Source organism: Eretmochelys imbricata, chromosome 1, assembly GCF_965152235.1.
Source record: "Eretmochelys imbricata isolate rEreImb1 chromosome 1, rEreImb1.hap1, whole genome shotgun sequence".
Classification (NCBI taxonomy): domain Eukaryota; kingdom Metazoa; phylum Chordata; order Testudines; family Cheloniidae; genus Eretmochelys; species Eretmochelys imbricata.
In genome coordinates, this window is record NC_135572.1 from 322,168,404 (window position 1) to 322,184,629 (window position 16,226).

At 43.5% G+C, this 16,226-nt stretch overlaps 1 protein-coding gene across 1 annotated transcript in view; it reads left to right on the forward strand.

Moving 5' to 3' along the window:
- Window positions 1–3,366, forward strand: part of IL17REL (interleukin 17 receptor E like) — a 47,814-nt gene extending 44,448 nt beyond the window's left edge. Inside the window, exon 12 of the mRNA XM_077805699.1 lies at window positions 3,242–3,366. Coding sequence (XP_077661825.1) covers window positions 3,242–3,366 — 125 coding nt within the window. The remainder of the gene's footprint in view (window positions 1–3,241) is intronic.
- The last annotated feature ends 12,860 nt before the right edge of the window (window positions 3,367–16,226 follow it).

Sequence of the window (16,226 nt, forward strand, 5' to 3'; positions counted from 1 at the left end):
CCATAGCCTCCCATCTTTAGCAACCTCCACGACTGGCATCCTCCCCTTCTGGGAGTGTGGGGGAAATGGAAAGTGGATCATTACCCAGTCTCCCTTCCTGGTCCACCCCCAAATCCACCTTATGCACTTCGACACAGTGCTGTGCTCCATAATGTGCTGGGATATGGGCCCTCTTCATGGGTTCCTCAAATCCTGCACCTCCTGCGCAGGAGAACCAAACTGGCTGCACTGTGCTCACGGCGTTCCGTACCCCTGAGGGAGGGAAGTCCTTAAAAGGAAAAGAACCTTCAATAATGAAAACAATCTGCCACATATTTTAAGGTAGTTAAATACATAACATTACTGACAAAAGAGCCAAAGAGCTGGAGGGAGACTATGCATTTTGGTTGCCCACAAGCTCTGAAGTTAACAGCTTTCCACTTTGTTTTCATCAGGGTGACTCTCAGCCCACATCTGTCAATATTTCAGGTGAAATATGTGGCTCAGAAGTTTGCATTCAGGTAGGTCTGCTGATTTGTAGATATACTCTGCACTAAATAAACAAGCTGGCGTGGAAATAAGAAACTGTGGGCAGTGTCGCAGCTGCCTCCTCCCAGCCAAATCTGACCATGACCCACTTGTAGGTTGCAAAGAGCATTATTAATAGTTTGAATGTGCTGCTATTGTCCCTTGCTGAGCTTGTATTAATTATTTAAGGTCCATTCTTGATCTCTTATTTTTGTAGATGGCAACAGTGGAATATTAAGGGCTATTAAATTAACCCCTCCATCTATAAAACCTCTTATGATGAAAAGATTGGAGTCAGAAGGGCAGAGGGAAGTAACAAATGTATTAACATTTTCTAAAAAACAAGTCTAAGGACTTTAGCGCATTCAGGCATATGTATACAATAGTAAACAAGGAGACATGCAGCATACTAAGTGCACTGATACATATTTAAATGACTATTATTGAAACAGAGCTGGGCAAATAATATGCAAAAATGCCAGCACATATCTGTAGAACTGAATTTTACTAACAGATATGTTCATAGAAAATGAATTTAAAACTCAAAGGTCTGATTCCACCTGGAAAGTGAGTGTTACATTTGTTTTTTATGAGTATTTTCACCAGAAACTTAGAACTATTTTTATTATTGTATAGCACCCAAAAGTATGCTAGGCACACTGGAAAACAAAAATCACTTTTTTTAAAAATAAACATCCAGAGTCAGATAGGCTTGGAGGCATGGGGAGGTAGAAAGTTCTTCTGGTGCTCTTCTTCTGGCAGCTGGCCTGGAAGGCTGTTGTCACTTTCTGTCTTTAGTCAGAAAGTGAAAGTGACAAGGGCCATCTAGAAAGGCAACTAGGGAACCCTTATTTTCCATCAGAAAATCATTCCAGCAGAAAATTCCCTGGTAGCTACATCTTCTGTAACCCTGAAAGTGACTAAGAGTGACACAAGTATAAGCTAAACCATTAAACAGATTTTTTTTTTTTAAATCTGCATTCATTTCAGTAAACTAACAAGCCAATGTTTATTTTGCCAAAACAAATGATCATAAACAATATTGTTGAGAGGGATATAACCATTTTTTTCTTTCTTTTATAAAAGGTGGGGAGGACAGATGTAGATTATTCTGTTCCACTACAGATCTGCGATATCCAATGCAGTAAGTACTAATAATGTGTCACATGAAAGATTGAGATAGAAGATGAGATGGGTTTGACAGCAGAATCAGGGTCTCCTGGGACTGACACAACAATCCCCATCCTTCTGGGCTGCAGATTTCAGAGTCAAATCCTGATCTCTTTACTCCGTAAGTAAAGGAGGAAGGGTGACATTGTGACTAAGACACGGAACTGGAACTCAGTAAACCTTCAAGGGTAAAGTCCCAGCACTGCCACAGACTTTCTGTGTGACTCTAGGCAAGTCATTTAATCCCTCTGTGACTCAGTTCCCCATTTGTACAAAGGGGATAATAGCACTTCCCTACCTCATGGAGGTATTGCAAGGATAAATTAATTAATAGTTTGAAAAGTTCTCAGATACAATGATGGGTTCAACTGTGTTTAAGTTTAAGTCCTAGCAATAAGCAATAGTGAGGTCAGATCAGGGCTCACAGCAGGGATAGCCCTGAGACAGGGATTTTGGATCTAAGGCACAATAGGAGAAGCGCTGAACTGAGAACTCTAGGTGCAGTCAAGCTGGGAAGAAGACTCCAATTGCACTTGGTCATCTTATTGTTCAGTTGCTGTAATAAATCAAATCAAATCACAGGAAGGGAGTGAGGGTTGAGACCATATGTGGTCTATGGAGTGTTAAAAGCAGATACGAAAATCACCTGCTCATAAGGCCCTTTGAAAAACATAGCTTTAGAGATATAATTCCTAGTACACATTTTGGTTGTACCATAAAAGCTCTTCACAGTTCACTTTAAGAAGCCTGGCTCTAAAAACGGTGGGGCCTGTAATTGTATCCTGGTGGCAGAGCTCTGAGGGAGTGCTTGTATGGGACTTGGTAACTCATTTTCTTTGAAAAATACAATACCGCATGAAGTCAAATACTTAAACACATTCATCACTACAGTTGAGGTTATCAGGATATAACTTTCCAGGACATGATAAAAGCATATAAAATACTGAAAGGTTAGAAAAGGTGGACTGGGAGATTCTGCTCTGTCTTTTATAACATAAGAACAAGGAGACATTTAATTAAATTGAAAGGTGGGAAATTAAAAACTGATAAAAGGAAATATTCTCCCCCATAATGTGACTAAACTGTGGAACTCCTTGCCATAGGAAGTTTTTTGGACAAAGGACTCAACAAGATTAAAAAAAGGCATTGGACACATATATGAATATTGAGAATATCCAGTTATAATTAAAGCTAATTAAAATTTTGTAGAGGGACTACAAAACCTCATGCTTTAGGTTTTAAGGCTAAGCCAATCTCTAACTATTAGAGATCAAGATAAGATCTAATGTGTCATACAGATTATCCCACATTTGCCTATTGCAATGTTCACATACCTTCCTCTGAAGCAACTGAAACTGTCTACTTCAGAGGCAAGATACTGGACTTGATGGACCTCACTGTGATCCAGTATGGGTGCCTAGTTCCAGCTATTTGTTTGGAGGCTAAAAGAAATGCACTTTGTGGTCTACAGCAAGTGTTATGTTTTTAGTGAATAGAGTCACTATTTAGAAATTATTTATTCTCAGATGTGCATTTTCCATAACAACAAATACATTTTTCCCAGCATTATCTTCCGAGAGTCAAGAAGATGATGAAAACTCCATAAGGATCATGTCGCTGACAGCAATAATTTTAATCCTGGTGACAATGATGGCTCTCCTTGGACATAAAATTTTAACAGGTACATAATCAAGGGAATGTTAATTGGAGAATCAGTCCATATTTTCTTGACAATCTGGAATATAGATTTAAAAACGAATGGACATTAATGGTATATAGTGGAAAAATAGTTAAAAATCCTTCCCTAGCCTCCAGAATGAAGCTTTCCTCATTATCCATGCCCAGATGCCCCACCTGATCATTCACACAGTACCCTGGACTCCTGCCCCAGATAAAACCCTGGAAGAAGAGGCATGTTTTGTAGCATCTGCTGAGGGTCTCTAGATCTGGGCTCTGGTGAACTAAGGGAGAGGAAGTTAATGCCAAAGCTCAGGGCCTGCAACTGACAATGTCCTCTTGCTAACCCCTTTCTTCTTAAACAAGGGGACTGCTTGCTGAAGTCTCTGCGATGGTCATGGGTCCTAGGGTATTGCACAGAGAGGGAGGCAGTCTCTCAAGCAGCTAGCTTAAACAAAACTGGCTCCCAAGTATGTACCAAGAAGTAGATGTCTGCAAAACATCAGGACAATTAGACTTCATTTACTCCCAGCCAGATTCTGGAATCCTTAATCACCTTGAATAGTGCCTTACTCCAAGAGTTGACTCATTGATTTCAATGGTACTATTTGTGAAGCAAGGTGCTAATCAGCATTTTATTATTTATTATGGTAGTGCCTAGGGATCAACCAAGATTAGGCCCCATTGTGCTAGGCACAGTACAAATATGGTGTAATAGACAATCCCTTCCCTAAAGAACTTGTAGTCTAAGGCAATGTCTACACTTAAAAACTTAGTGGCACAGCTGTACCGATATAGCTGTGCTGCTGTAAGGCTTGGTCTACACTGTGGGGGAGGGAGGGATCGATCTAAGATATGCAACTTCAGCTACGAGAATAGCATAGCTGAATCTTAGATCGACTTAGAATCACTTACTTTGCGTCCTCGCGGCGTGGGATCAATGGCCGCCGCTCCCCCATCAACTCTGCTTCCGCCTCTCGCCCTGGTGGAGTTCTGGAGTCGACGGCAGAGCGATCAGGGATCGATTTATCGCGTCTACACTAGACGCGATAAATCGATCCCCGATAGATCGATCACTACACGCTGATCCGGTGGGTAGTGTAGACGTGGCCTAAGAGTGCTCGTGCAGAGAGCTCTCCCATTGACATAATAAAACCAGCTTAATGAGTGGTGGGAGACCGTCTCCTGCCAACATAACGCTGTGCACATGAGCACTTATGCCGGCAAAACATGTCGCTCAGGGGTGTGTGTGTGTGTTTTCCACACCCCTGAGTGACAAAGTTTTGCCGACATAAGTGCTTGGGTAGACATGGCCTAACTAGATAAGACAGGCGAAGAGTGGGGGAAAGGGAAATAGCATACACAGAGTAATCAGTGTGATGGCCTGCAAATATCCTGTTAATTCCATAATCTCTCTCTCTCTCTCTCTCTCTCTCTCATGGGTGGGGGATGGGGCTTAGTTGGAGGGGATTAGCCAAACAGCATCACAAGGGAAGGGAGAGGGGACAGTGAAGAGAAGAGGTGACTGAGGGGGACAGGGCAGTAAAGACTGTGAGGAGAGAGAGAAGGGTGTGAGGGGAAGGGGAGGAATGAGGCAGAGGTGAGGAGACTGGGAGAGAGCAGGACGGGGTTGGAGAAAACAGCCAGTCAATACAGGGCAGAGAAAGTGGAGTAAAAACTGTAGAAAATACTCTGAGCATGAGTTTAGGTATCAAAATCTGGCCCTCAGCATTCATACTTCATCTCACGTTTTTTTTTACTGGGTAAGAGTAGGATTTGTCCTACATTGTAACCGAGGTTTTCATGCAGAGGGTGGCTGTTGTAATGATCAGTATAAGTACTGTTGGAGCTATGTAAGGGGTGCAAAACCATACAAAGAGATAAAAAACTTTAGTCAAAGTAGATACTTCAAACTCCCCCATTAACACTGCGCTTGTCTCGCTGGTAACAGTCAGCGGCCGTGCTATTTTTCAGTTGTGACTCATGGTGCTAGAATGACTATCAGACCCTTTCCCAATCAGATCACTGTGCAAATATTTGTAAATGATTTTTCCTGGTTTGCTGTGGCATGGGATTGAGAAGAAAAGATCATCTTTATAGTTTTATGCCAGATATATTGCATGTCTTTACAATGAAATTATCATGTACATCTGTAAAAGCATCATCCAGCAGCAGTCCTCTCAAAATGGTTTTAATGTTTCCACTCTATTTTTCTACCAGAAATTCAGCATCCAATAATTACAAAACCCTTATATCAGAGGTAAAATTAGTTCATGCTCATGAAGGTTAATCTATTTCCAAATTCAAGGCAAGGTGTCCAACTGGCATATTTAATACATTATATTTTTTTCATCAGACATTGAAATTTGTATTCAGCATGACTTTCCCTCTGAAGCAACAGAGCTTAAAGAACTGGGTAGTCAGACCCTCATTTTTAAAAGCATTGCCTAAGACGCAAGGCTTCTCTAATTTATACATTCTTTTCCATTTGACCGCTGTTTGCTTTCCCCCCTGCAATTTAAGGGATATGACTATTTCCAATCAGCTACTGCAAAAATAAATGTATGAATTAAAGTGAAAATAAAATGGCATCTTACATTATGATTTATTTCTCAGTTTTTCACAGAAAGAAACATGAAGGCAGAAGTCCAGCACAGATCATAAGGCAGAGGTAGTCAGCAATTCTCTTCAGTGTACAGCATGTCAGTTTTTTAATGTTCGTGAGAGATGTGGGATTGACAGTCCTGAAGAAGCCTTGGTAAAACCCTCTGTCCACAAAGCAGAGGCAATGGCTTTGTAATATCTGTACTGGAGTTAGTATTGTAGATCCCATTATACCTGGAAGTGGTCCTGATATTTCTCTGCCATTGATAAAACTCTTGCCCCTGCTGGAAGCACATGTTTCTCTTTGGGTTCTTGCCTGCACCTCATGATGTCAGAACTGACTGGGTACCATTGCTGGGAAAGGAAAGAATAAATGAATAAAGGAAGAGAAAGAGGGGAAAGTAGACTTCTCCATAATAAGAGTAGAACGAAGCTCTGGACCCTCCCCCAGAAGAGGTGAGATGAACAGAGATAGAGAGCACCTCAAGCTCTCAAACTGAAAAGGCCCAGCCCAAAGAGGGAGGCAAAGGAGGGCAGGGGGAGAGAGGGAAACAGTCAGGGAAGAGGAAAAAAATATACTTTAAGCTTGATGTGGAGGGATCATTGCTCAGCTGAGAGGGTGCTCCCATTCTCACACCATGCCAATCGCTGCCTTTCCAGAAGCAAAACTATGCCACTTAGCATGAAGTGTAATAATTTCTTTCTTTTGGACACCTGTGCACTCAAGCAGCCAAGTCCCTGAGTTGCTGAGAAGGGCTTAGAACTGTATAAATCCTAATGCTATACTGTTGCAATAGACTGTTCCAAATGAGGGGAAATGCCAATCTCCTGTCCTGTTTAGTTTCTCCACTAGAGCGAAGAGTACCTCTTCCTTGCATTGATGATGGTGGCTGGTGAATTTAGCAGAACTCTTTCAAGATCCTCAGCGTCCTTCTCAATATCAGGTTGACTTTACATGTTACTTGCTCACATGAATAGTCCACTTTCATGCAAACCGACTTTGGTAGGACTATTCACAAGTGTAAAAGGCTTTACAAGTGCAGAGTGTAACATTTTACATCTTCAGATGAGGGAGTATCAGTCTGTTTGCCTATATCTCAAGAACAGTAAATGTTGGTTAGATCATGTGGGTAGAGAATCTGTCCCACATTTTCCTGTGAATTGAATGGTTTATTTAAGATGCCAGAAATGGGCAAGTTTTGCACTCTAGTTGCCGTATTATGGGTACTTCAAGAATTACACATTTCTAATCTTCCTTTTAGAACCATAAACCTAAATTACTAAGTTATGGAATGGAAGAGATTTCTTATCAATGTTAATACATTTACTTCCCTCTAGTGAACTGAACCGTAGCTTTCTTTATTTTCTAGAGCCTTTCTGATAACTTTAGAGCACTGTGGCAAATCTTGCCATAGACAGACCTGTATCCCTGAAATTCTTCTCAGGTCTATCTCATAACTGCATTCAGTATTTTATGTATTGTATTTCTTTGAGTCAAAGGCATTTTTCCTGTTTTCTTTTCTGGAAACAACTTTACAGCTTTGTTAAATAATTCCAAATTAAAATGACATTTCCTCTCTAGGGAACTAGATCCTCCTCCCATTAAGTTAATGGGAAAACCCCCGTTGACTTCAAAGAGAAGCAGATCAGGCTTCTGGTTTCTTGGTTGTTTAAAACTTTTACATGAAATATAGTTCTTAAGAAAAGTATTTTGTCAAAATAATGAACTGAAGTGTTTGTCTTGTATTATAATGCTACTATTTATACTTGCAACTGAAAATAATACCACATACAATACAAAATGTTTAGTGTTTGTCATTTATTTCTTTTAAAACTCTCCAAACTCCTATCAAACATTCTTAATTCCTTTTGTGTAATAAGGAAGTGACATTAACAAAGACATGAACAATGTTGATGCCTGAAACCCATGTGGGATTGATTATGGGAGGTTGGGAGCAGGGGAGGGAAGGAGGGAGTGGAACAAGTGTTTGATCAATAAAATATATTTTCCATCTGCATGCCTTTTTGTTTTAGGATCCTCCAGGGGCAATTTAAAAAAGAAAAGAAAAAAGTGTGTCAATTGAAGACATGTTTGCCGAGCTGAAACATATGGTTCGCTAGGAGCCTGAGGGAGGAAAAAAAATTCTTGGCTTCTTTGATGTTAAAGCCTATTACACCAAATGTGCATTTTACTGAGATGGTAGGGAGGATTGGGGTTGGGGAAGATCTGCCTCTCCAGGACTGGAGCTCAAGGAGCAGGGGGGCACAGATAGCCTCTCTAAACCCTCCAGTTAGCTGAAAGTGTGGAGCTTTGCACTATGAAATGGATTTATAATTGAAGCACTGGTTAATTTACATATCTCTTTCCCCCTATAACTGTATACACACTTCTATCAGAATCACTGCAGGACAGTGGAGATAAATACCCTCCTGATATTTTACAGTTCTTTGCTCATATTGGACCAAATCCTGGCTCCTCCCACTTCTCAGTGGTGTGTCACAATCTGGGTATATGGGTTAGTATTCTCTTCATCTGTCCCCAGCAGAGAACCCCTACCCAAAGCCAAAACCTGTTCACTAAGAAGGAAGGACTGGGTCCAATGTGCTTTGTTGCAATAACATCTTAGCCTACAATCTGACCCTGTCACCCTTCAAACTGAAATTGAATTAGGGTTTCTCACTATGAGTAAATGTGGTGGAATCTGGCCCCTGTGCTTGTGTAAAACTGCACTGAACTTAATGGAATTAAGATGGATTTACATGGGTGTAACTACAGAAAATGTAGCCTCCAATTACTAGTTTCTGAGAGGGAGAGTTGATGGCTATGCCTATAGTTAAGGTTGCCTGACACTTCCCAATTTATGACCCTGTTTTCATTTGCCTATAATTTTTTCAAACTTTAACCATCCCTACTGTCAGGGATGTGCCTTTTGCTATCCCTATGAAAAGCTGCACAACATGGCCAAGCTATGAGCCTTTGGAAAACTCCACTTGGTACATGCTCACTAGAGATGTTAGAGTTTAGCAGCTAAATTCTTTGAAGAAGCTAAGCCGTACTTCCCCTGCAATTGCTTCTCCCAGCAGCCAGGGGCTGCTGTGGCAGCAAGTACCGGAAGTGAGAGCAGGGAGGAGAAGGAGAAAGTGGAATTAGCTATGTAGGAATGCAGAGTAGTGAGAAATGAGGGCTTGGGGGAACAGGTTGCAAAAGTCAGAGGATGGGGAGGAGCAGAAGAGAAAGGGGATAGCAGCAAAGGAGGAAGGGGGAGAGGGAGTGGGAGCATTGAACAGGAGCAGAGAGGGATTCGGGCAGGAGCTGGAGGGGTGGGATAGGAATAGAAGGGGACAGAGGCAGGCGGGGGCTGCAGAGGCGGAAGGGTCTATAACCACTATAGAACACTCTCCTCCAGGACCTAGAATGGGACCCAGGAGTCCTCAGTCTCAGTTTTCCAGTATTTTTCACAGCTATTTCCTGGAAGTAGAGGAATGCTATGTCCCCACACCCTTTTAATAACTGGTTCACATAAAGGATAACAGTTTACTAATGCTGCCAGTTACAGCTGGTTTAGGAGACTTAACCAGATGACACTACACAGCTCCTTACTGGCTAATAATGGCTAAAGCAAAATAAGAACTGGATCAAAACTACACCCTTTTCTGGAACTAATTCTGGTCAGGGACAGGAGTCCTGGCGGTGCCTTGCTACCACTCCAGCTGCTCCCAGATCTTGCTATAGCCCCATCTGGGGTCAGGAATCTGCTCCTTAGAGTGATCCTCCTCCTCCAGCTGCACGATTAACTATGCTTTGGTGAACTTTCCACTGCTCAACCCTCTCTTTCTGCACAGGGTTACAATGTTCTTCTTAAGGAGATGGTGACAGGCCATCACTCTGCTCTTCCCAAGTTGCTGTGGACTCACAGGCCTGTGTGCTCTCAGCTCCCCACGGTTTCCAGGGAGAACCCCTAGTGTGCCAGCCCTTCTCGAGGTCACCACCTCTTTGCCAGGGTCGAGCTGTAGACTCCTCTGCCCCTGGGACTGCTCACTACAATCCCCAGGGGAACCCTGTTACTGCAAATGTCCTTCTCTCTCCTAGGGCCAAGCCGCAGGCTCCTCCGCCCCTGAGACTGCTCACTGCAGTCCCCAGGGGGACCCCATTACTGCACAGTCCTTCTCACTGGTCACACACTCCCAGGGATTAACCGCCCCCCGAAACCGCTCCTCTCTGAGCCTTCAGCACGCCTGGTCCTCGTCAATCCCCCTTCGTTTTACTGCTCCCCAGACACTTACTGCAGGAAGTGCCATCCATGGGGTGCAGTACATCCCACCTCTGCCACCAGTTGTCACGGAGTCCCTGGGTGATGCTCTGGAACTGCTCCCCATGAAGCCAGTCAGGACTCTGGGGCAGTCGCCTTCCTACGAGCAGCCTGTCTTTGGGACACAAAGTTCACACAGCTTCCACCTTCCTGGGTCTGTGTTAAGAGGGAGGTTTATTCCTGTCTTCTGTAACTTTAAGGTTTTGCCCAGAGGGGGATTCTCTGTGTTTTGAATCTGAATACCCTGTAAAGTATTTTCCACCCTGATTTTACAGAGGTGATTTTTACCTTTCTTTTTTTAAAATAAAATCCTTTTAAGAACCTGACTGATTTTTCCATTGTTCCAAGATCCAGGGGTTTGGGTCTTTGATGATTTTTGTAATAAATTGGTTAGGATATTATTCTCAAGCCTCCCCAGGAAAGGGTGTGTGTAGGGCTTGGGGGATGTTCTGGGGGAAAGACATCTCCAAGTGGTCTCTTTCCCTGTTCTTTGTTTAAAACGCTTGGTGGTGGCAGCATATTGTTCAAGGACAAGGCAAAGTTTGTACCCTGGGGAAATTTTTAACCTAAGCTGGTAAGAATAAGCTTAGGGGGTCCTTCATGCGAGTCTCCACATCTGTACCCTAGAGTTCAGAGTGGGGAAGGAACCCTGACAGCCTCTCTCAACCACCTTTGAAGATCTGCCAGTGGAATCCAGCAGTCTGTCTGCTAAACCTATTATTGCTTCTTTGCACTTAGAGGTCACTTTGGGGTTTCCCTAGTGAGTTGGGCCCCACAGTACCAATTGTGATGATGTGCCTAAAGCATATGAGATTTTTGTCCATGTGCGATTAGCAGTTTCAGCGAGAAAGGAAAGACTTCTTGCAATCTGGGGATTCCCAGAGGCACATCATGCTGTTGAGGGTTCATCTCAAGGGCCTGCCCCAAAGAAGTCCTAGATTTAGGAAAAATCTACAGTAGCTGATTCTGCTACTTCTGGGGAAGAGCCTTCAGCCTTTTCCTGAACATCTCTCTCCTGAAGAATAGTTGTGGCTCCCCTCCTACAAAGGCTTTGCTTCCACCACTGCGTGACAGGGAGTTCAGCCTAAAGTGATGGACTATTCAGGTTGCATTTAACTGAAGTATGAATTCTACGCACATTTGAAAAACCACACGAGGTGCCTGTCTGCTTCTTTCAATACCTAAATACCCTTGAAAATCTGGCCCTAGATGATTTGTCCAACATCATGCATGAAGTCTGAGGCAAAGCAGGGACCTGAACCTGTGTTACCCAAACCCCATGGTCATTCCCAACCAGTAGACCACCCTTCCTTGACTACACTGAAAGTAGTGGTCCTGGAGGGGAAGGACAAGAGTCTAGTCCTTTCTTTTTTCAGTAGCCTGGGGATGGGCCCCTTGTCTGCTTTGGGAATCTGTTGTGCTATGAATGAAGTAGGAATGAATGTCTCTCCTTTCCTCTCTGTCACCTGTTCACCCCAGCACACATTCAGAAGCTTCCCTTTTCTTTTGTCTTTGTTTCATTCGGGTTCATCTAGATCCTCTTTTCTGTATTCCGAGACCTGAAGAGGCTGCATTTTCAATTAGGACCAGCTAGAGCTAAGGAATCCTGTGGAGAGGCAAGCGCTCCCAAGATGCTTAGATAATGTGTTCCAGTTGCTATAAAAACTGGATCAGGAAACTAGAACTGAGACTGGGACAATTCAGAGAAGATTAGTTTGGAAGTCCATATTACATCTGCTCTCAAGCCATGGGGGAACTATGAAGTTCTTGGCTGTTTCATTATTTTCCTTGATTAGTAAATGTTTGGCATTTTACTTTGTGAGTAGCCTGCTATCAGCTGATCCTGGATGCTTGCTAGAGACATAGGGCTTGTCTACCTGGCCCTGCAGTGTGAGCTGCAATGCCCACTGAAGTGTTGAGCTGTAACTGCCCCACATAGAACCTGCTAGAACCAACTGTAAATGGGGCTATGTTCATGCAAACTAGGCACTTTTTCGTTTGTGGTAGGAGGGTCTACATGGGGCAGTTACGGCTCTACACTCTGTGTGCACTGCAGTTCATTTCCCCCCCGCTGCCCGCAGTCTGCACTGTGGGGCCATGTAGACAAGCTCACAATGCCTGGTGGGAAATGATTGCACCAGAACAGCTGCTATCATGCTGCTACCAGAAGGGTGGCCAGCTATTAGAGTGACCCTAAAGCACCAGCCATGCTCAGCAGCAGTCAGTGCCCTCTGCACAGGAGATATAGTAACTGCAGTAGGAGAGGGCCAACCACTTGCGGGACTTATGCTTTGGTTAAACTGAATCAGCGCCTGCATTTCTGGCTGCTTAGCTCTTCTCAGTTGATGGATGGGATCCTCAAAAGCATATGGGAGGTCGCCCTGCTGATCCTTCACAAAACCCACCCACACTCTTCTGTTACCTCCCTGCTCAGAAAGGCAAATGATGGGCTGATGGGTCTGTGACAGTTCCCATTGTTGGTGCTGTGCTTTCCCAGAGGCAGAGTTCTGGAAGGCTGGGTTAAAAAGGCAGCAGCATTCATTGTAATAGCTGCAGAGAGATTTTTTAAAATGAAAATTTAGAATTGATAGCTTTTAGAAAAACACAGCAAAAATTGGAGCGGGCCTAAAATGTTGTGCACAGAATTTCTCTCCTATCCCCATGTCACCGTGCCTTTGTGGGTCACAACTGAGAATACCAAATTCAGGACAAACTGCTGAGAAATAGGACGGACACACCCCAAAACTGGTGGTTATTCTCCCATAAGATATACCAAACCAGCAAGAAAAGTAAATTTCTGCTTCACCACACTAGCTAACAAGAAGCCAGAAAAGCAGTCTCCTTAGGCATTTCAGTCCTGTAGTCAACACCCAGCCACTAGACTTAAAGATGAGTGGTTCTTTAAAACCAATTTGATCAAACTAAAAGGTTCTTCTGATCCCAAAGGGCCAGCCACATACCCAGGTCAATATGCAACTCGGATCTTACCCAATAATCACGCTGTTGCCAAACCTTTAGTATCTAAAAATCTGAGTTTATTTATAGAAAGAAAGGTGAGTGTTAAAATTGGTTAAAGGAATCAAATATATACACTAATTACAAAGTTCTTGGTTCAAGCTTATGGGAGTGATGGAATGTAGAGGAGCAAAGACTCACTGCTAGTCATCTTGGGAATTAGGTCTTTCCAGCCCAGAGCACCCACTGCAGGCCAATGTCTCGTTTGCTGCTGGCCCCCATGTACCTCCTGGACCCCAGTGCCCCTTTACCTTGGGTGTCTGCCCCAGCAGTACCCCCACTCTGGGTCTCCCCATCCAGGGGAACCCACAACCCTTTATCCCCACCTTGCCTCAGTAGCTAATGCCAGTCACCATCTAGCCCCTTTTCACTAGTGCAGACTGCAATGTAATAGCCACTCATCATTGGCAAGGGGTTAGGACCAGCTGCCTCTGCTTATTCCCAAGCTGCCCTTCTACAGCCCCAGTACCTATCTGGGCCTTTACCAAGGCCTGCAGCCTAGGAGTTTACCAGGCTAGAGCTCCCCAGCTCACTTTGCCCTATCCCCTGCCCTGCTCCACTCAGGAACCTTCAGCTCCTAGGTAGCCAGCCTTTCTCCCTTTAGGGCTAGAGTGAGACTCCTCTACTTCTGGCCCACAGCCCTCTTATAAGGGCCAGCTGGGCCCTGATTGAGCTAGCCACAGCTGTGGGCAGCTACTCACTCAGCTTCCCCAGCTGTTCTTAATCCCTTTTACACAGCCACAGCCCTCTCCAGGACTGCTTTAACCCCTTCAGGGCAGGAGCAGGGTGATCACTCCTCTACATGGAATAAACTGCTGGCTTCCGAATCATTGGAATATCCTGAGTCCCTTGGTTAGAATGCTCCCATTAGTATAAGTTCATAGTTCAGAGGTTTGAGCAGGAAAAAGCAAAATGGAGCTGTTTCCAGAGCCTTTTATAGCTTCTGCCAAGTGAAGGGAAACCCACTGTCTCACTGTGGAAAATTACAGGTAACAAGATGGTGCTTGGAGTCATATGTCCACGCATGATTTCGCTTAGTATTAGCAGAGGTCACCGCAGGAAAGGCTATTAAGTGTAGATAGGCATCTTCCATGGCCCATTGTGAGTTAAGTGTTCCTCAGTGAGTCATTTAACTTGAATAGTCCCTTCAAGATGTGCAAGCTAAATACCTTGTGGGCATTGCCACAGGAGCAAACATATTTGAAGTACAGGTATAGAGCCAATACTCATAACTTCAAATACAAAAATGATACATGCATACAAATAGCATAATCATATTCAGCAAATCATAACCTTTCCCTAGACACTTTACTCAACATACTTTGTACAAGATTTGTTGCAATTATATAACAGTGTTAGCAACAATGATTTACATGGTCATATTTTATCAGATAACGTCACACCCCAGTCTTATACGAGGGGGAGCGAGGTCCGGGTCATGTCTGTTTGAGTGAAAGAAAAATTTCAGCAAAACACATTCTGTCTTGTAGACATTGCCCCTTCAGCTGCAGCTTGCGATCAACAGTACATGTATCTCCTAGAGAGAATATTCCACTACCCCCTAAATTATGTCATGAAGAAGGCCAGACCTCATTAGGCTCAGGAAAAGAATATACCTATTCAGCAATTCATTAGTAGTAATTGGTAGTTCACAATAATTGGAATTAAATGTGTTTTTATGCTAATTTACTTGACAATGTGTGCCACAAATTATTTCCTGAAAGGACAAATTCCTGTGAAATTCAGTACTCATTTCCCAGTAATTATAATGCCATGTAGTCCCTTGGCTACGCAACATAAGGACCAGCTTGTCAACCAATCAGGTTTTAGCTAGGTTTGCTACTGCCTTTATGGGTGTGCAAGAAAGGGAGAGGACTCAAGGATCCTCCCCTTGTAAAGGCAAGACACATGCTAGAATTTAGATAAGGCTTTATAAGCCTATGGGCTCTCTGCTGTCTTCCCGGGAAGTGCCAGCCATCTGAAAGGGGTTGAGTCATAGCCTTTGTGGCCCCCACTCCCTTCCATTGTCCACAGGAGGTTGCTAGGTACAGAGGGCAGAATTCCACTGGTACCTCCCTACTACTAACAGAGCTCTTCCACACCCCATATCTCCCCACACAAGGCTGTCCCGCAATGACACAATCTAGCCCTTTATTTGTATCAATGCAATGTACCTATTTTTATAACATTTAACCAAAATTGTTATTTTCTTGGCCTGCATGTCCCCTTCCTGTCCACAACTTACTGCACCTGTAATTATTCTTGTCTCCCTATGTATTGCTGAATAATACAACTGGTGACATTAAATAAAGCTAAGGGCTGGAATATGTCACTGAATTCAACCAGTCATTCATTCCATAATGTGCTTCAAAGGGAAGTGTTCAGTAACATTTATTCTTTAACATGTCACTTGATAATTATTTCCTTAAATTATGCAAAGTACTGTTTGCTTTGGATGAATCATCCCCTTCATCTTTTCAGTTGCAGTTTCTATCAGGTGTTTTCTGGCAGCTGCGGGAGCTGAACACTTATTTGATTAAACATGAAACATTTAACACCACAACCAAACCCAGCTAGAGCTGTGGGAGATGTTTGGAAAGTAGCCAACAAAAAACACACTGAGTCTGGGTTCAAGGTTTGCTGCATTTCAGGTGCCTGAGAGGAGGAATTTTACCCTGTGATGAAATTTGCTTTCCTATTCAAAGATTTTTTCCAGAGTTGCACAGCCAGCTTCTCTGGCCAAGACCTGACACCCCTTATTTATTTATTCATTCCATTTTCTGGACTGTCCTATAGCCCACCACCTCCCCACTGCCTGCTGAGTCTTCATGAGGCACTGACAGGCCACTCAGACATACCTCTTGGGTGGCTACTGTCCTCCATAATCTTAAGGCCCTTGTGCGGGCTCTCATAAGCAGCCTGACTCACCCTCTCCTTGACAGG